We start from the raw sequence: 20,888 nt of genomic DNA on the forward strand, positions 1-20,888 counted from the left end.
CATCTTTTGTTTCGATAATATGGTCGGGGACGCCCCAAATCTTGAAATTTAGGTCATCCTTAGAGATGGTCGTCCCTAGACTTGGTCGTTTCTGATTTTCGGCGATAATGGAAACCAAGGACGCCCATCTCAGAAACAACCAAATGCAAGCCCTTTGGTTATGGGAGGAGCCAGCATTTCTAGTGCACTGGTCCCCCTGACATACCAGGACACCAGCCAGGCACTCTAGGGGGCACTGCAGTGCACTTCATAAAATGCTTCCAGGAACATAGCTCCCTTACCTTGCGTGCTGAGCCCCCAACCCCCCCTAAAACCCACTACCCCCAACTGTACACCACTACCATAGCCCTTACAGGTGAAGGGGGCACCTAGATGTGGGCACAGTGGGTTTCTGGTGAGTTTTGGAGGGATCACTGTTTCCTCCACAAACGTAACAGGTAGGGAGGGGTGGGCCTGGGTCTGCCTCCCTGAAGTGCACTGTACCCACTAAAACTGTTCCAGGGACCTGCATACTGCTGTCATGGAGCTGAGTATGACATCTGAGGCTGGCATAGAGACTGGCAAAAATATTTTGAAAGATGGTTTTTGAGGGTGGGAGGGGGTTAGTGACCACTAGGGGAGTAAGGGGAGGTCATCTCCGATTCTCTCCGGTGGTCATCTGGTCATTTCGGCCACCTTTTTGTGGCTTTGGTTGTAAGAAAAACAGGACCAGGTAAAGTCATCCAAGTGCTCATCAGGGGACGCCCTTTTTTTTCCATTATGGGTCGAGGACGTCCATGTGTTAGGCATGCCCAAGTCCCGCCTTCGCTATATCTCCGATACACCCCCTTGAACTTTGGCCATCCCTGCGACGGAAAGCAGTTGGGGACGTCCAAAATCGGCTTTCGATTATACCGATTTGGATGACTCTGTGAGAAGCACACCCATCTTTCAAAAAAGAGCCTGATAGTAACATAGTAGATGACGGCAGATAAAGACCTGTACGGTCCATCCAGTCTGCCCAATAAGATAAACTCATATGTGATACTTTATATGCATACCTGACCTTGATTTGTTCTTGCCATTTTCAGGGCACAGACCGTGGAATTCTGCGCAGTACTAGCTTTGCTTCCCAATTACCAATGTTGCCACCCAATCTCCACTAAGCTTCTGTGGATCCATTCCTTCTGCAGGATTCCTTTGTGTTTATCCCACACATTTTTGAATTCTGTTACCGTCTCCACCGCCTCCCGTGGGAGAGCATTCAAAGTATCTACCACCCTCTCCATGAAAAAATACTTCCTGACATTTTTCCTGAGTGAATAAGAAAACTATCTGGATTTGTAACCATGACAGCCATGCTGTGGACCACCATAAACTCTCCCTTTAAAGCTGCATGACTGACTATGGAAGAACAACAGCCTGTTAGAGAAACCCAAGGAATGCTTAAGGTCAATTCTTTCCAAATATTTGACCTGCTCAGCTCTGTACTTATAACCATACTTCAAACAGCAAACAAAGGAAATCAAGAACTCTATAACATGAGAGCTACACTGTGGCCTCTCACCCAATATAAACTCTCCCTACTGCTGCATGACTGACTTTGGAAGAATGGCAGCTTAAATAAGGAACCCTACCTAATTACAGTGAGTCATAGCATTATTTTGAATTCTGCGCCTTATGAGTTCCTGAGACACCATGACCTCTCCTCACCATCGGCAGCTTCTACCTTCAAGGAGAACTCAGTTATGGAATGTTTAACAGCGCACATTTAAAACTGATAAAGAACGCTAAAGCCGATTCACTTAAACAAGCTCAAAAAGCTATCACCATGAAGTGACTCACATGGATTTCCTTAGCCTCTTGAGCACATCGGGCAGCAACCTACCAGATAACTTAGTGCCTAATCCTATCCCCATAATCTATAATCAGTCTAGAAAACCCTGTACTAAGAAATGCCCTAATTGTAATGTCATATACCTGCTAGACAATGCCAATATATACTATCAGAATACTTCTATGGTTACGGACCAGAACAAAATGGCTAACATTCAACAGACTAAAAAACCTCGCTCACTTTTGCAATTAACCAAACAACTCTCCTCTTTGGAACACAAGTCTCAACTCACTACTGTTCCAGCAATCTATATCAACGCTAGATCTGTGGGGAACAAGGCTATTTTACTCAGGGATCTGCTAGAATCTTTAGATCTGGGCTTTCTGTTTATCTCAGAAACATGGCTCAAAGAAGTTGATAGTCCGATACTATCCCACATCTATCTATCCGGTTATGGTATTCTTCATTCTCCAAGACAGATTAAAATAGGCGGACTTTTTCTTATCTTTAAGAGTTTTTTCCACATGTCTTTAGTTAGTTCTGGGGTTTTCCCTGAACTAGAATACATGCTATGCAAATTCTGCAATGATTCAAAAGAGGCAAATCAAATCAACCTACTCCTCATTTACCATCCTTTGGGAGCTTGGTCCAAGGCAGAATCACTACCTGTAGAGATTACTTCCTCTGCCATGTCACAATTCTCAAGGATTATCTTCCTGGGAGACTTAAACTTACACTTGGAAAAGTGACAGCAAATAGACCTGAACGGTCCATCCACTCTGCCCAATAGTCACACTCATGATCAATTCATCAATAAATCAACGAGTGTGATATTATATACTTGATTATGGTCTTTCTTTCGTGTTTCTGGAACAAAGACCACAGGAGTCTATCTGGCCCCATCCTTATGTTCCAACTGCTGGAGTTGCCATCAAAGCCCACTCCAGCCTATTCATGTTCTCATTTGTGGGACACAGACCGTAAAAGTCTGTCCAGCACTGTCCTTATGTTCCAGCCACTGAGTTGCTGTCTAAGCCCTTTCCAGCCCATCCTACACCAGATTGCCATGTATGAGACACAGACCATACAAGTCTGCCAGGTATCAGCTCTAGTTCATCACAGCCAGAGTCGCCATCTAAGTGTCACTTGACATATCCACACACATGCAGCCATTTAAGGTTAGCTTTTATATAACTTCCATTTTCTAATTAGAGATCCTCTGTGTTCATCCCATGCCTTTTTGAATTCCGTCATCATTTGTGACTCTACCACCTCCTTAATGGAAGACTTTCCACATTTATGCTGTTAAAGCAAGGAAGAAGAGGAGGAAGAGACAGCACTCAAATAAATTGGTATTCGGTAGATGAGAGGCTGGTGCAGGTGCAGCTTACACTTCCACGGGAAGCCCACAGAACTGGTTCCATCCCTGCGGGAACCCCCACAGGAACTGCCTCCGTCCCCGCGGGAACCCCACAGAACTGCTTCCATCCCAGCGGGAACCCCGCAGGAACTGCCACCGTCCCCGCGGGAATCCCGCGGGTTCCGCGGGATTCCCGCGGGGACGGAAGCCGTGCAGCTCTCTAAACCAGACACAAGTCATCCAAACTCATCTTCACCAAAGGTAGAGGAGTGTGGTAGCTGTGGTTAGTCCACTCTTAAGGTTATCACTAGAAATCAAACAAAATAAAACATGGAAAAGAAATAAGATGATACCTTTTTTATTGGACATAACTTAATACATTTCTGATAGCTTTCGAAGATTGCCCTTCTTCGTCAGATCGGAAATAAGCAAATGTGCTAGCTGACAGTGTATATAAGCCCATTATAAACCATAAGCTGTATTTCTCTGTTGATCACCCCTCCCCTCACCTATCCACACCCATCCTGTTAGAATATCAATGATATGCTTGATGTCCCCATGCATACCTCCTACCCACCCCCATCCTCCGACCCTGTCAGACTGTCATAGTAATGCTTGAATGTTTTCACTTATATACACTGTCAGCTAGCACATTTGCTTATTTCCGATCTGACGAAGAAGGGCAACCTTCGAAAGCTAATCAAGAAATGTATTAAGTTATGTCCAATAAAAAGGTATCATCTTATTTTCTTTTCCATGTTTTATTTTGTTGATTTCTATTGATCACCAGAGGTAAATCAACGAGGCCACTTTCTGGTCGGAGCTAACAGATTCCCATCACTACCGCATCTCCTACACATGGTTCTATCAAATCCTGCTGGGACACCAAGGTGAAGCCATACTAGACAAAAATTGCTCCATTTACCACTAAAAAGGTCAAGACATCCAGAAATTCACCATGGTTTTACAGAGGAATCACCATCCTAAAAAGGAATGTCAACACTTTGAAAAGCAATGGAGGGAAGAACAAAGATACTACTGATTAATCCAATGGAAGTCAGCCTTCCAACACTACAAAAGAAGGTAGCTGACTCAAAACACCAATACTATAGCAGCCTAATAGGTCAAGATGATCTTGACAACAAAAAAACTTTTTTCTCCTTAGTTAAAACACTAGCTTCCACTAATAAGGTTGAACATTCACAGAAAACATGTCCCACCACCCAAGACCTCGCTGATCATTTCGCTGATAAGATCCTCCAAATTAGGTCTGAACTTAGCCCAACCCATAGTTCAGCCTTAATCGCCGAAGATCCTACAACCCAATGTCTCAAAACTGACCAAAACTGGGAATCTTTTCAACCACTAACAGCTGAGGATGTAAGATCAATACTGTTGAAATACTGCTCCCCGAATCAATGCCCAAAACACCTACTCAAATCTATCCCTATGGAAGAAGAAAAACTGTTCTCATTTCACTGCTGAAGGGATCTGGGCTAGACATAACATCGCCTACAAACTATCGTCCAGTGGCAAGCATACCTCTTTTACCAAAGCATTAAAAACCTACATTAGTAAACTTTCTTTTTATCTAGAAAATTTTTCTATTTTACAGTGGTCACAATTTGGCTTCAGATCGTCACGTAGTACGGAAACATTACTGCTAGCTCTAACTACATATGTCAAACAACACCTATGCAAAGGCGACCAAATAATTATTTTCCAATTCGATATATTGGTGGCATTCGATGCGGTTGACCACACATTGCTACTTGAACACCTGGATCAGATAGGAATAACAGGGACTGTGCTCAAATGGTTCAGTGAATTCCTTTCAAATCGAAGCTATTCTGTCAAGCAAAACAATCAACTTTCCAACTACTGGTCTACTAACTGCGGGGGTCCCACAGGGATCTCTCCTCTCTCCGATCCTGTTCAACCTCTTTAGGTCATCCCTTGCCTCAATATACCTGGAACCTAATGAACTACTATTATCCTATATCGACGACATCCTGCTTCTCTTATCAGTAACAGCAACAAACAAAGATCCAACTCAGTCTGTAGAGAATGGTATGTCTGCTGTTAGCACCTGGGCCCTGAGCAATAAACTGAAACTAAATGCGCAAAAAAACAAGGTCCTGTGGTTCTGAAATCAAGGAGTGACGCCCCATCATCAACATCTTTGTTCAATGGTCAAAGCTTACAGTCGAATCTCAAAACAGAGTATTAGGGGTCTTGCTTGATTCTTCACTCACCTTCTCTTCCCATATTAATCAGCTATGGAAGAAAACACTATTCAAAATGAGACAGCTGTGTCTAGTCAGACCATTCCTCGACCAAAAAGCCTTTGCACTGCTAATCCAAATGTTAGTCCTACCTCACTTGGATTACTGTAACGTTCTATTTCTTGGTATTAAGAGTCAATATCAGAAAAAAACTGCAAATACTGAAGACAGCTGCAAGACTAATGTACAGATTGAATAGATATACTAGTGTTTCAACTCATCTAAACAAACTGCACTGGCTTCCCATAGCAGAAAGACTCAGGTTCAAAGCAGCTTGTTTAGTTTTTCAAATCTTACAGGGCTTCACCTCTGAACTGCTGACTGCTTCCCTGTATCTAGTCTAGTCTAACAGACTGAAACAACAACTGATGCTAGAATCACCATTTCAAAAGACAATTCAAAATCAGAAGATTTTCAGCTCTCTATTCCCTGTACTTGGAGTCAAAATATGGAATTCTTTACTTATTCCCATCAGAACAGAAAACAGCTACCTCAGCTTCAGGGAGAGGCTATAAACCTCTCTCTTCCCAAAGACTGCTTCATTATAATCCATCACGACTTCTACTTCCTAGTATCATCCATTATCCTTTTCTTTAATGTTTTTAGTCTCAGGCATTACACCAATGGTCTCTAATGTCTCTCATACCTTACACTAACACTATCTATTTTTGTCTCACCTAGAATGTAAACCGCACTGAACTCTGGAAAAGGGATATTAGTGGTATACAAGAACTGAATTGAATTGAACCATGTGCTACTCAGTGGGTCAGGGGCATTCACAAAAGATGCATAAAGTGTTATAGAATAGCGGGGATCTGTTCCTAATTTTCACACCAGGATTTATACTAGATTTCATCTGGTGTAAGTCCTCATGCCCAAAGTTGAGCACCAAATTCAGTGCTCAATGCTATTCTATAACGAGTGCTCATCTCAAAGTGCCCTTTATAGAACAGGGTTGAGTGCCGAATTTTATCAGTGCTGAATTTTCACAGCCATTTATAAAATCCGACCCAGAGTGCAGATGATTTATGCATGTATTTTATAAAATACACACTGGCCTTTATGCCTGCTCCCAAACAGGTGCACATTTTCGTGCATTCAATCTAGGTGTGATTTCTGCCAGATTTGTGGTAGTATTTTATAAAGACAGAGAGGCTCTTACATCTATATATATAAAAGGCAACCCCAACGTTCTATGAAGCCTCCAGCCGGAAGTGTGAAGCGCCAGAGATATCCGGTTTCCCCATGAGTGAAGGAAAACAGCACAGCACGAAATCCCTCTCTAACAGTGAAGGACTCAGAGGGGGGGAGGAGAGAGATGCCCTCACTCTCTCTGTAACACAAACACAGCACAGCAGGAAACTTAACACTGAAGGACTGGACTCAGAGGGGGGAGGGAGAGGGAGAGAGGGCAGAGGGCAGGGACACTCCCACATGCACACTCTGAAGAAAACCTTGCTAGCCCCCGTTTCATTTGCATCACAAACGGGGCTTTTTTACTAGTATCTTTATAAAACAGGTTACAAATGGGCACTGTCTCTACCTCCAAACCTAGGTGGCCTGTTATAAAACTATCCTCACTGGGTGCCTAGTCTATAAAACTAAATAAAACATGTGGAGGGGCATAATTGAACGAAAACGTCTATCCCCATGGGCGTTTATCTCCGAGAACGGGTCCATGAAGGGGTGGACCGAACCGTATTTTCGCAAAAAATAGACGTCCATGTTTTATTTGACAATTTGTGAGCTGGGCGTTTTTGTTTTTCAGCGATAATGGAAAATTAAAGCGCCCAGCTCAAAAACAAATAAATCCAAGGCATTTGTTCATGGGAGGGGCCAGGATTCGTAGTGCACTGGTCCCCCTCACATGCCAGGACACCAACCGGGCACCCTAGGGGGCACTTTTACAAAAAAAAAAAAAAAAGGTAAAAGAGCTCCTAGGTGCATAGCACCCTTCCCTTGTGTGTTGAGCCCCCCAAATCCCCCTCAAAACCCACTGCCCACAAGTCTACACCATTACTATAGCCCTAAGGGGTGAAGGGGGGCACCTACATGTGGGTACAGTGGGTTTGGGGGGGTTGGATGACTAAGCATTAAGCAGCACAATTGTAACAGGTAGGGGGGATGGGCCTGGGTCCACCTGCCTGAAGTCCACTGCACCCCCTAACAACTGCTCCAGGGACCTGCATACTGCCAGGGAGGTGGGTATGACATTTGAGGGTGAAAATAAAAAGTTGTGAAACATCATTTTTTGTGGTGGGAGGGGGTTAGTGACCACTGGGGGAGTCAGGGGAGGTCATCCCCGATTCCCTCTGGTGGTAATCTGGTCATTTAGGGCACTTTTTGGGCCTTATTCGTGAAAAAACAGGGTCCAGGAAAAGTGCCCTAAATTCTAGCTACAGACGCATACCTTTTTTCCATTATCGGCAAAAGGCGCCCATCTCTGTTCGGGTGATAACCATGCCCCAGTCCCACCTTCAACACGCCTCCGACACGCCCCTGTCAACTTTGTACGCTTCCGCGATGGAGTGCAGTTGAAAACGTCCAAGTTTGGCTTTCGATTATACCGCATTATTCGTTTTTGTGATATAAACGTCCATCTCCCGATTTAGGTCGGAACTTGGGCGTTTTTCTCGTTCAATTATAAGCAGGATAGAATACTAATGTAACTAGATCCATATGTGTGTGTGCACTTTGGTGCAATCATTTATGCCAGCCATAGAATGGGCATGAGTGTGTGTGTACTTATACAGTCTGTGCCAGAACCGGTGGTGGGAAGCGGGGCTGGTGGTTGGGAGGTGGGGATAGTGCTGGGCAGACTTATACGGTCTGTGCCCTGAAAAGGACAGGTACAAATCAAGGTAAGGTATACACAAAAAGTAGCACATATGAGTTTATCTTGTTGGGCAGACTGGATGGACCATGCAGGTCTTTTTCTGCCGTCATCTACTATGTTACTATCCTGCTTATAATCGAACGAGAAAAACACCCAAGTTCCGACCTAAATCGGGAGATGGACGTTTATCTCACAAAAACGAATAACGCGGTATAATCGAAAGCCGAACTTGGACGTTTTCAACTGCACTCCATCGTGGAAGCTTACAAAGATAACGGGGGCGTGTCGGAGGTGTGGTGAAGGCGGGACTGGGGCATGGTTATCACCCGAACAGAAATGGGCGCCTTTCGCCGATAATGGAAAAAAAGTATGCGTTTGTAGCTAGAATTTAGGGCACTTTTCCTGGACCCTGTCTTTTCATGAATAAGGCCCCAAAAAGTGCCCTAAATGACCAGATTACCACCGGAGGGAATCGGGGATGACCTCCCCTGACTCCCCCAGTGGTCACTAACCCCCTCCCAAGTGTAGACTTGTGGGCAGTGGGTTTTGAGGGGGATTTGGGGGGCTCAACACACAAGGGAAGGGTGCTATGCACCTGGGAGCTCTTTAACTTTTTTTTTGTTTTTGTAAAAGTGCCCCCTAGGGTGCCCGGTTGGTGTCCTGGCATGTGAGGGGGACCAGTGCACTACGAATCCTGGCCCCTCCCACGAACAAATGCCTTGGATTTATTCGTTTTTGAGCTAGGCGCTTTCATTTTCCATTATCGCTGAAAACAAAAACGCCCAGCTCACAAATTGTCGAATAAAACATGGACGTCTATTTTTTGCGAAAATACGGTTCGGTCCGCCCCTTCACGGACCCGTTCTCGGAGATAAACGCCCATGGAGATAGACGTTTTCATTCGATTATGCCCCTCTTTATGTTACTATGTACCCAAATTCTGGTGATACATGCATAACTTATAGTACTCTATAAACGTGTAAATGTATATCCCGCCCATATGCTGCAAAATTTACATGCACAACCTTCTAGGTGTATTCTACAACACACTGCACGTAAATTATAAAGCACACAGTTGAAAAGGGGATATGGCCATGGGCTTGACATGGGCAGGTTGTGGGCATTTAAAAAAGCTATGCGCACTATTATGGAATACACCCGATAAGGAGTGGTTTTAGGTGGCTTAAATGGGTGCACTTAAATTTTATTTATTTATTACATTTGTACCCCGTGCTTTCCCACACATAACAGGTTCAATGCGGCTTACATAGTAAATAGAATAATAAAGTCTTGTAAGGAGAAATATTACAAACTGTAGTAAACATAGTAATAATAATGTCTTAAGAACATGTGAATTTAACATGGAAAGGTGAACAAAGATAGGATGAGCAAAAGGAAAAGAGACTGGGAGGGGGTATGGTGTAGGAAAGATGAAGAAAAGAATGGCTCATAGTAACTTTAGGCGTAGTTTATAGAATCACACTAACCACGTGGTTTTTCAGTGTCAATTTTTAAGGCAATATTTCTAGAATTGGGCCCTATGTAAGATACAGTAGGTGTTATTCAGTGAATATATGCATAAGTGCTTATTCAGCATGTATGCACATGTATGCGAATATTCTGAATATTTATGCACATAACTAGCATGTAACTTTAGTGCCTACTTTACAGAATTACTCAGAAACCTACATATGAAAATTATTCAAATGTTAGAGGATTACTTTATATTTGCTCACGAGTGAGGTGTCTATAAACAGACTTTCCTTATGCAGTACTGCAATGTTAGAAAAGCCCCTTTCCACTTGTAAAACAGGTTCACAACATTGCCCCTTTTATGCAATGCCCCTACTTCTTTACTCTCTCATTCTATCATCTCGTGCCTTGTGCATGGTTTTGCGAGTGTAGGTTATAGAACAGTAACAGTTCCATACATACATGATGCCATTAATTAGGCCATAATTGTAGCTAACTATCAGAAATTGGCTTTAATTGCTGTTGATTGGCACTAATTTACACTTAAGTGCATAACTGTACTTAGTCCCTTTTCTATTCTACTCTATACACAACTTATATTCTGCCATATCTCTACAGGATTCATTGCAGATTACAAGAAAAGAAGCATCTCAATCAGATGGAGTTACAAAATCAAACACTAAGGACCCTGTTTACTAAGGTGTGCTAGTGTTTTTAGCATGTGCTAAACATTAGCGCATGCTAAACGCTAGAGATGCCCATATAGGCGTCTCTAGCGTTTAACGCATGTTAATCATTAGCGTGCACTAATGTGCCTCTAGAACGGCTTAGTAAACAGGGCCCTAAATTAGTACAAACTAAATTAAACCAAGTCTATATCTGAAAATAAAAAAGCCTTCAATTGTTTTCTAAACAAAAAATAAGACAAAATAGATCTAATCTAATAAAAGTATATCATTCCAAATTTTTACAGCTAAGTATTGAAAAGAATTATTCAGATAGCTCTAAAACTTAACTCCTCTGAAATTTGGAAACAGCAAAGTGTTTAAATGTATAGAGCGAAAAACTTGTCCAACAGACAGTAGAGTCAGATATTTAGATAAACAGATTGAATTTTGTCCCACTAAAGTTTTAAAAAACACACAAGCCATTTTAAACAATATGTGAATGAACCGGAAGCCACAGCCAATTAGAGGGTCTATTCCCAGCACAGCTCAGGTTCACCTGCACCTGCTGCTTGTGCTCCATACTAGCACCCTCCTCCCACTGACTGAGTCACAACCGCTTCTGGGCAAGTCTCCTGCTCTCAAATTATCCCGTGATTTCTGGCTTACTTGGGGGGGCCACACTCCCAGTGGTCCCACAGTCCCAGAAAGTACTCACAGACCCAACACACAAACCACCAGGATTCTTTATCAGTCCAGACAGGCAGAGTCAACAAACAAAATTGTTTATTGTCTTAAAATTGAGCAATGAAAAAAAAAATGTGCAATCAGCAAGCAATAACAGGTAACTGAAATATGGATCAATTATAAAACTAACTAGACATTTGTATACTTCCTAATAAAAGTACCTGGGGAGATCAGGATATATAATTCACCAAGCCTCAGCAAAGAGTTCTGTCTCTCTTTTTTCCCGGACTAATACTGAAGCAACAGCCAGTACTACTGGGTAATTTTTCAAACTCCAGGCCAATCAGAGCCCAGTCAACAAGTTTTAAAAGTATACTGCAGCTTGCTTCCTGCTTGTGTTAAACAAAAAGATTCAGTTCTCTATAACAGCTTTACAGCAAAGGAACACCATCTGCTGGCCGAATAGGAGAAATACACATTTTTAAAAAGAGGAGTCACTCTCTCAAATTTATTAGCTCTAAAAATGAACTTGGCAGCCATATTCTGAATAAGTTGTAATCTTTGTAAAAGCTTCTGTAACGTTAGTGCTTAGTTTCTATCACCTGCAAATGCAAGGGGGTATCCATATGGGAGGGGCATGGGTGGGGCAAGAGTGTGCGTAGCACTTACACACTAACTTTAATGCATGCAATTTCCACATTTAACCACAAGCATTTATACCTGCTATTGACACGGCATAAATGCTTACATGTAAATATTGGTCCATAAACATCAACTTAGGCTAGTATTCTAAAATGGCAATTATGTGCATAATTACTGTTATAGAATTAGTACTAAGTGCAAGGTAGGTTGCCTAAAGTTAGGTGCTAAACTTTCTTGAATTGACCTCATAATGAAGAACAACAATATTAACGCATACCCCATCCTCCAGAGAGCTGCAGTTGATGCAATATATCATTTATATTCCACTAACTCCCTTAGATGGATCAAAGTGGATTACACAAAAATAACTGTTTCCCCCCCCAAAAAAAAAACCGAAAACATTACGAGGGGCATTTTCAATATGACGTCTATATCCAATTTTGGACATTTTGCGGAAAAACATACAAAAATCCAGTAGCAAACATGGCCATTTTCAAACCAGAAAAGTGTCCAATTTTTTAATCTCGAAAATAGCCATTTGCTAGACATTTTTGTGCTCAGTGTATCTATCCTTTACGACCATTTTCAAAAACAAAACATCCAAGGGAAAAACAAACAAAAACAAGCCATTGAGATGTATTGGTGGGGGGGGGGGGGGGGCAGCATTCTTAGTAGACTGGCCACACAGACATCCCAGCAGAGCAGTGGGGCACCCTGGGGGGCACTGCAGTGGACTTCACATAAAAGCTCCCAGGTACACATCTCACCATTTTACACCCTTATATTGTAGGGTGATACCTCCAAAACTCACCAAAAACCTACTGTACCCAAATGTACACCACTACAATAGCCTTTATGCCTGTCTGTGTCACCTATCACCTATATGTAAGTATAGTAGGTACTTACTGTTTTTTGAATGGCTCACACAGTCCACCACAAGTGTACCAGTCAGAGTGGGATATGGGCCTGGGTCCCCTTCTCTACAGTCCACTGCACTGACCACTAGGCTACACCAGGTACCTGCTTGCTGCTCTAACAGGAATGGCCATCATTTCTGAAGCTGTCATAGAGCCTGGTATGTATTGTCACCGACCTAGGAACACCACTGTGGTAGAACCAGAAGTTATACAGCACTGCCAATATTCAGCGCCGGTGTTGGATGACTCTCTGGGCACATTAGGCCAAACCAATAGCTGTCCTGGTGCCGGTGCTGAATATCAGTGTTACCTAGATAACTTCTGGCAACTGCCAAATAACTAGATATTCAGCACTGGTGAATATCCAGGTACAGAAAACCCCACAGCGGCTAACGTTTCAACAAACACTGACTGCCACAGATTAAATAATTGCCTGTTAATATTCATCAGGCTTATGAAGGTTCAGATTGACCAGGATCGCCAGATAGAGCCTTTTATTTTCTTTACTTACCTCACCCCCCCCCTTCCTTGTCCTTTTCCTCTCCCTCCCTTTACTTCTCTGTATGTGTGTATTACTGTACTATTTTAATTGCAGCTCCTTTCCTTTTTCATTGAATTTGCCTTAGATTGTACAACGCTCTGCTCTTAGAGAGGTTTAGAAAGGTCCAATAATCTATAAAGTATAACTATGCTGTAGAAGGCCTTGCTTCCAAATGTACTCATGCTAAGATCTTCTTTCTAAATCCTGTTACTCTCTTATCTGTCTATATGTTCCATCTCTGCTAACTACCATCCTGTCAATTAAGGTGTAGTAATGTGTATTGTGTTGACATTGTAAGTAGCACACTATCAGCGGCATAATCGAAAGAGAAGGACGCCCATCTTCTGACACAAATCGGGAGATGGGCGTCCTTCTCTCAGGGTCGCCCAAATCGGAATAATCGAAAGCCAATTTTGGGCGTCCTCAACTGCTTTCTGTCGCAGGGACGACCAAAGTTCACGGGGTCATGTCGGCAGTGTACCGAAGGCGGGACGGGGGCGTGGTTAAGAGATGGGCGTCCTTGGCCCATAATGGAAAAAAGAAGGGCGTCCATGACGAGGATTTGGCCGACTTTACTTGGTCCAATTTTTTTCACGACCAAGCCTCGAAAAGGTGCCCGAACTGACCAGATGACCACCGGAGGGAATGGGGGATGACCTCCCCTTACTCCCCCAGTGGTCACTAACCCCCTCCCACCCTCAAAAAACATCTTTCAAAATATTTTTTGCCAGCCTCTATGCCAGCCTCAAATGTCATACCCAGCTCCATCACAGCAGTATTCAGGTCCCTGGAGCAGTTTTTAGTGGGTGCAGTGCACTTCAGGCAGGCGGACCCAGGACCATCCCCCCTACCTGTTACACTTGTGGTCGTAAATGTGAGCCCTCCAAAAACCCCCCGAAACCCATTTACCCACATGTAGGTGCCCCCCTTCACCCCTTAGGGCTATGGTAGTGGTGTACAGTTGTGGGGAGTGGGTTTTTTTTTGGGGGGGGGTTAGGGCGCTCAGCACCAAAGGTAAGGAAGCTATGCACCTGGAAGCAATTTGTGAAGTCCACTGCAGTGCCATCTAGTGTGCCCGGCTGGTGTCCTGGCATGTGAGGGGGACCAGTGCACTACGAATGCTGGCTTCTGACTCTCAATAGGAACCTATCATATGGGAGTAACTTTGGACCTGCAATGGGAAAGAGGAAAGGGAAACCCAATGTGCCTACCTCCATGGGCAGGGCAAACCCTCCTCCCATGCAACCGATGACCCTGGAAGAATCGGGTATGTGAGCGCTGGGAACTCGAGTGGATGCCTCGAGGGGTTCTGGAGATACATCTGACCACAGCGCCGAGGGAGTGTCGTAAAGTCCTCCCCCGTCAATTGCACCTCCAAGACCTGGAGGAGAAACGGAGACAGCGAGACAACAGCACGCTGAGACCGGATGCGGGACCTCAGCGGCTGTAAGTGGAGATCCCGTTGCCACGTCGTCGCCAGTGGGAACAGCACCCCAGGCGGGTTCTCTGATACAAGCGCCCATATCAGAGGGAAATCAAAACGAACCCTCTGTAAAAATTGGAGTTATGGTGAGACCTGCGGTTGTTACAATGGAAATATTATGGGAAGCGATTCAAGGACTGAATACAATCCTACAGCACTTATCAGGTACTTTGCGGGGTGAAGTGGCGGAATTAAAACAGGCTCAAAATCATTTATCTGGTAAGGTTGAAGAGCAGACGACCAAAATGGAGGTTTTAGATAAAGATATAAAATCAGTGAAATCTTCTACACTAATATTAATAAAAGATAGTAACTTCCAAAAACATAAGACTGAGTACTTGGAGAATCAGATAAGGAGAAATAACTTACGTTTTTTGAATTTTCCTAAATCTCCTCTCATTCCTACATTAATGTTAAAAAAGTATATTGTGGAGGTACTGGGTGTCCCTTCTGAAGGTTTTCCACCAATAACTAAAACTCAATACATTACTGGTACTGGAATAAGAAGATTGCCCGCCTCTCCTCAATCTGATTTAAATTTAACGGATTTCCTTGAAAACTCCATGGAAGTTATAACAGAAAGAACAACATTGTTGGTTACGTTTGCTCTAGAACCAGATCGAAACAATGTATTTAGACTTTATTTCCGCAACATGAATACTCTTTTCCTGGGATCTAAAATACAGATTTTCCCTGATCTCTCACGAGATATACAAAAAAGAAGAAAAGAATTTATGATGTTAAAAGCAAGAGTCCTTCATTTAGGGGGGACTTTTCTTCTCAAATTTCCATGTAAATGTAATGTTTCTCTGAATTCTACAAATTATATATTTTTCGACCCAGGGAAATTGTTAGAATTTATTTCTACTAAAGAATAATGTTGTAGTAGCCCTTGATCACTAGCGCTAAATTTCGGCTGTGTTCACTCATGTTCCTTCTACTCTATAGATTATAACTGTTTCAATTAATCTAATTGAGATTTAAAAATTATATTTTCTAGACCTTGGATCAATAATGGTGGACTAAAAATATGTGAGTTATTTTCTTGTATTATGATTTAACTTCTTGATTATTTTTTCTATATTCTATAATTTATGTTTATTGCATAAATGTAAATGTAAAAATGTATAAATAAACAGAACTTAGAATAAAAAAATGTGACTCTGATGTTATCAGCACATGACTAATGCTTTATTGTGGCATCTATAGATTCCGACTCTGAAGTAATCTTGACAAATATTGACAGAAGCTGCTACCTGCTGTAATGCTATGCTGGAATTATGAAGGTCCACTGTGGAAAGTGATGGAATCCAGGACTCAGACACAATTCTGTTTTCTTTCTTTATCAATTTTGAATTTCGACCTATGGAGAAGCAAGAAATAACTCTTTTTCCTAAAAATGCAATTGGTTTCAGAAATGTATCTCAACAGAACATTCTTTCCAACATGATGATGCATCTTCCTAAATCAGATGTAAACAGTGTATTGTAGCTTCTAAAATGCCAAGAGTTAATCTGTGTTGTGAGGATGTGACCATGTTAGGGTCCCAGCAGGACACATAAAATGTAATGCAAATTCACTCAGTTGTGTGCTATGGTAACTTGAGTCATGGGTAATTTAACATAAGAGAATAAAGAAAAGGAAAAGAAAGACAAAGGCAAGCAAACGAGAAGAAAAGAAAAGCAAAAGAGGAAGAAGCAGCAAATGAGAGAGAGAGAGAGACATTGTACCATCTGCTCCTTTCAGTTCAGGAAGGTGGCTGTAGTGTAGCCCAGGCAATCGCACATCTGCCCTTGAAAATTCCCATCTCTTTTTATTCGTCTGAGGGAGATTCTTCTCATTGGCAACCTAGGGCCAAGCAAAATAATTTAAAGTACCAATGTGTCAGCAATAACTGTCCACCTCTCTTAGGGGAATAATAATTAAGATGTGGTAAAAGCCAGGCTTTTACAGCACCTTGATTTGTCATGGGAGTGACTAACATGCAGAAGCTCAGTACTGCATAGTAATTATTCCTATAGTATTAATGCTATTTGCAATCAATTCCAGGGCTGAATTAAGGCAATGGAAGGGTTGAGGGCCAAGCACAGCCCTCAACCCTTCCATTGCCTAACTGGCAAGACATCATGACTGAATAAGTGCGGAGAAATATCATTGTATAAAACAAAACATGATATATATTTATAATGATTAGAAAAACATTGAAATTCATGTTGGATAATGGGTGTGGCAGACGGCAGTGAAAGAGTTAAGGGCATTGATAGAGGAAAAAACTCTGTGGTGCCTCCTTCTCTTGGTGCCCTAAGCACATGCCTATTTTGCTTAATGATTAATCCAGGATTGGATCAACCTTGTAAGAAGCGTTATTTTACAGCCACTTCTAAAAGAGTCCAATGTTTCCTCTGTGGGGGAAATCAGTAGCTATTTCCCCCCCCCCCCACACACACACACATACCACCACAAATCGATAACCTTTGCCCCAAAGAACTCATCAATAACAACCTCCTTCCACAAAAAGCCTACCTCTCAATTACCCAAAGCAACCCTCCAATCTCTTGAAGGCCTCCCTAGGCCAATCTGCCAACTCCCTGGGAAACTAGTGAATTTGGGGCAGAAGTAATTCTCAGTTGCTCCTGCCCCTCGTCAGTGCCAAGTTCAAAATGGTACCAGTGACCCTACTAATAGTCTCGCAGTAATACTTCTAGAGATTGAGCTGCTGCATAAGAGCAAAAAGCCCTTATATGGTACCTTGACCCCTAGCGGTAGGTTTAGAGGGTTGCTTTGGGTAATTGAGGAAGGGTCTTCAGGCAGAGGAAGCTGCCATTGGAGGTCTTCAGGGACAGGAGGGTTATCAGTCGAGGGAGGTCGGTGTGAAGGGATTGTCAGTGACGAAGAAGAGAGGGTCAGTTCCTGATTGTGAGCTCCGGTTCCTTTCAGAATTGCCCAATGCTTCTGAGATGAAAAGACAGCAGTTTTCCAGGAATAATATGGCTTGTGGTGTTGACTGCAAGCTGTATTATTCAGGTTTTATAGTAATGAGCTGTTTTGCATGCATTTGCATGGTTTGCATTTTATTACTATATAACCTGCGGTACCTCACATTAATGTGTGTTACAGTAATATAAAACGTTAGTGTTCTTTAACACACGTTAAGATTTTTTTTTTTTAAACTACCCTGTTAATCTGTTAGGCACTTTTGTCATTTAACCGGATCTGGCAAGAAAGCTTAGCATGAATCTAACAGCAACACTCTTGTAAATGCTCAAAGTTATAAAAATGTGAATGCTGAGTCACTAGATTCAAACATGTCTGCTAAGAGGCTAAACCAACAAATACTTTCAAGGAATAACTCAGTATTCCAAGTTTTCTTAAGAATTTCAGTGTTTATTCTATGGTATAAAACCTCTCCTGCTGGGGGAAGATTAGCATCAGCATCACCCCACCCAGCCTTTGTGTTTTCTTTACTTGTATGACTTTCAATGAATGAAGTCAGGAATGCTGCAAGAAGTGTACCTCTGAGGGTCGATATTCAGTGGGACATCGGGATAGGAGAGGCTCATACCCTGAAAAGTTTTGCTAATTGGGCCATACCTGGATTTTCAGCAGCACTTACCTGGATAGTGCCACTGAATATCCCGGATGATCGCCACAGCACTATACGGTTTTAACTAGTGTCGGGGAGGACCCAGAAGTTATCCAGGTACTGCTGGTACTCAATGCCGGTGGCCCAGATAGGATCACATAAAATGCAGTCCCAACTATCCAGTTACCAGCACTGAAAATTGGTGAAACTCAGATTACTTCCAGGTGCAGCTGAAAACCCAGATCTTCAGAGTCTGTACTCAGATAAGGATAGGCATTGAATATCGGGATCTAATTCAAAAAATACTACCCTCCGTGAGCTGGATATCAACCACAAGATTTCTGGGCACCCATCTTCCAAAAGAATATCCAAATGCATACATATCTTCTGGTGCTTAAGCCTTCAAAAATGACCTTTCTGTGTGAGAAAATTATGCCATACATTCCAGTAGAATCAAACAGAAAATGAGTCTATATATGAGTCTGTATCTATATATATAGTCCTTCAATAAAAATGAGATAAAGAACCTCACATACCAATATTGTAGAGTTTCCATTATAATGGCCCACAGGAGAGTGCATCTCTTGTTTCTTGAAAGGGTGAACATACTTTTTAGATTTTTCATCAGCCCTAGAATGAAAGAAATGAGCAAAAACATCAACACAGTACTGGGCAAATAGATTCAGGGATTATTCTGTGCACAGAATAGAGAGCTGCACGGGAACGGGGTTTGCGGGAATCCCGCAGAACCTGCAGGATTCCCGCAGGGATGGAAGGAGTTCTGCGGGGTTCCCGCGGGGACGGAAGCAGTTCTGTGGGGTTCCCGCGGGGACGGAAGCAGTTCTGCAGGGTTCCCGTGGGGCTGAGGCAGTTCTGCGGGGTTCCTGTGGAAGTGTAAGCTACACTGCATCATCCTCTCATCTACCGAGTACCTTGAGTGCTGTCTCCTCCTCCTCTTCCTCCTTGCTTTAACAGCACAAATGTGGAAAGTCTTCCGTTAAGGAGGTGATAGAGACACAAATGATGATGGAATTCAAAAAGACTTGGGATGAACACAGAGGATCTCTAATTAGAAAATAGAAGTTATAAAAATCCTAACCTTAAATGGCTGCATGTGTATGGATGTGTCAAGTGACGCTTAGATGGCGACTCTGGCTGTGATTAACTAGGGCCAATACCGGGCAGACTTGAATAGTCTGTGTCTAATACATGGCAGTCTGGTTTAAGATGGGCTAGGAAGGGCGTAAACAGCAACTTCAGTGGCTGGAACATAAGGACAGTGCTGGTCAGATTTTTACGGTCTGTATCCCACAAATGAAAAGATGAATAGACTGGAGTGGGCTTCAACGAGAACTCCAGCAGTTAGAACATAAGTATAGGGCCAGATAGACTTCTATGGTCTATGTTCCAGAAACACGAAAGAAAGTATATAATATCACACTCGTTGATTTAATCATGAATTGATAGTGAGTGTGACTATTGGGCAGACTGGATGGACCCTTCAGGTCTTTATTTGCTGTCACTTACTATGTTACAATTAATCCTCTTTGTTCCCAGGCTGATGCGCAGACCTCAGGTCTGACACCTGACCTACTGGCGCATGTGGTGACCTCTCAGCACACAGTGCCAGAAATCAGAGACAAATCTTACATGTGCACACCAGAGTGTTCTAAGTTTCAGCTTCCATTCCTTCCTACAGTGATGTGGCTCAAATCCAGAGAGAGACTGAGGGAGCTAACCAGAATTTTCTTTTATGTGCCATTAAATTCTTGCGGGGATGGGTGGGGATGGGTTAAATTCTTGCGGGGACGGGTGGGGACGGGTTGTGATGGGTTAACTTTTTGCGGGGATGGGCAAGATTCCAGTGGGGACGGGCGGGGATGGGTGAGATTCTAGCAGGGACGGGCGGGGATGGGTAAGATTTCTGTCCCCGTGCAACTATCTAGCACAGAAGCCCCCTGTAGAATTGATGCTAGTGGATAGAATTTGTTTGGAATATCAATACAATGATATGAGCACTAGTTGGGTTAGGGATTACAGATGGAAAAGATGAGGGGAGCAAGAGCCCACTGTGCATTTATGAGTCCTTTTTGTATTCATCTGGTTTATTGTGTATGTATAATGGCTACGGAAAGGCTTTTATATAAGTCCCTAAGTGGTCTGAGAGTATTTTTGTCCATAAGTGACCTTGTTCATCTCATCAAACAAACAAACAAAAAAAAAAAACAATGATATGAGCACTGTTCAAATTCTGCAGACTCTGAATGAATGTGATCTTTGGATTCCCCCAGGCCTTGGGTTGAATTAGAAGATTCAAACTAGTTTGTGCATAATTCTCCTCTTTATTAAATTAATATTACCGATCTGCAGGTATAGGAGCCATAGACATGATAACTGAGAAGTTCTGCGAGAAGAGGGCATTTCTCTGGGTAAGTGAACATTCTTTTTGCTCTGTGCTTTGGTGATTTAGAGATTGGGGTTTAAAAGAGGAATTGTAGGTTTATTGATAAAGACAGAACTTAAAAAAACAAACTTTATTAACTAGTCTCCATTCCCTTTTCCCCATAGTTTTAACAGTTTAACTTTCTGCTACAGCCTAT

At 42.7% G+C, this 20,888-nt stretch overlaps 1 protein-coding gene across 2 annotated transcripts in view; it reads right to left on the bottom strand.

Moving 5' to 3' along the window:
* CDKL2 (cyclin dependent kinase like 2) overlaps nucleotides 1–20,888 on the bottom strand; it is a 166,868-nt gene that overhangs the window by 23,882 nt on the left and 122,098 nt on the right. For both annotated transcript variants that reach the window (XM_030190655.1, XM_030190654.1), the window contains exons 10-12: nucleotides 18,825–18,918; nucleotides 16,436–16,553; nucleotides 15,962–16,068 (exon numbers count right to left, since the gene is read on the bottom strand). In XM_030190655.1, the coding sequence (XP_030046515.1) occupies nucleotides 15,962–16,068; nucleotides 16,436–16,553; nucleotides 18,825–18,918 (319 nt within the window). The remainder of the gene's footprint in view (nucleotides 1–15,961; nucleotides 16,069–16,435; nucleotides 16,554–18,824; nucleotides 18,919–20,888) is intronic.

This window comes from Microcaecilia unicolor, chromosome 2 (genome assembly GCF_901765095.1).
Source record: "Microcaecilia unicolor chromosome 2, aMicUni1.1, whole genome shotgun sequence".
NCBI classification, from domain to species: Eukaryota; Metazoa; Chordata; class Amphibia; order Gymnophiona; family Siphonopidae; genus Microcaecilia; species Microcaecilia unicolor.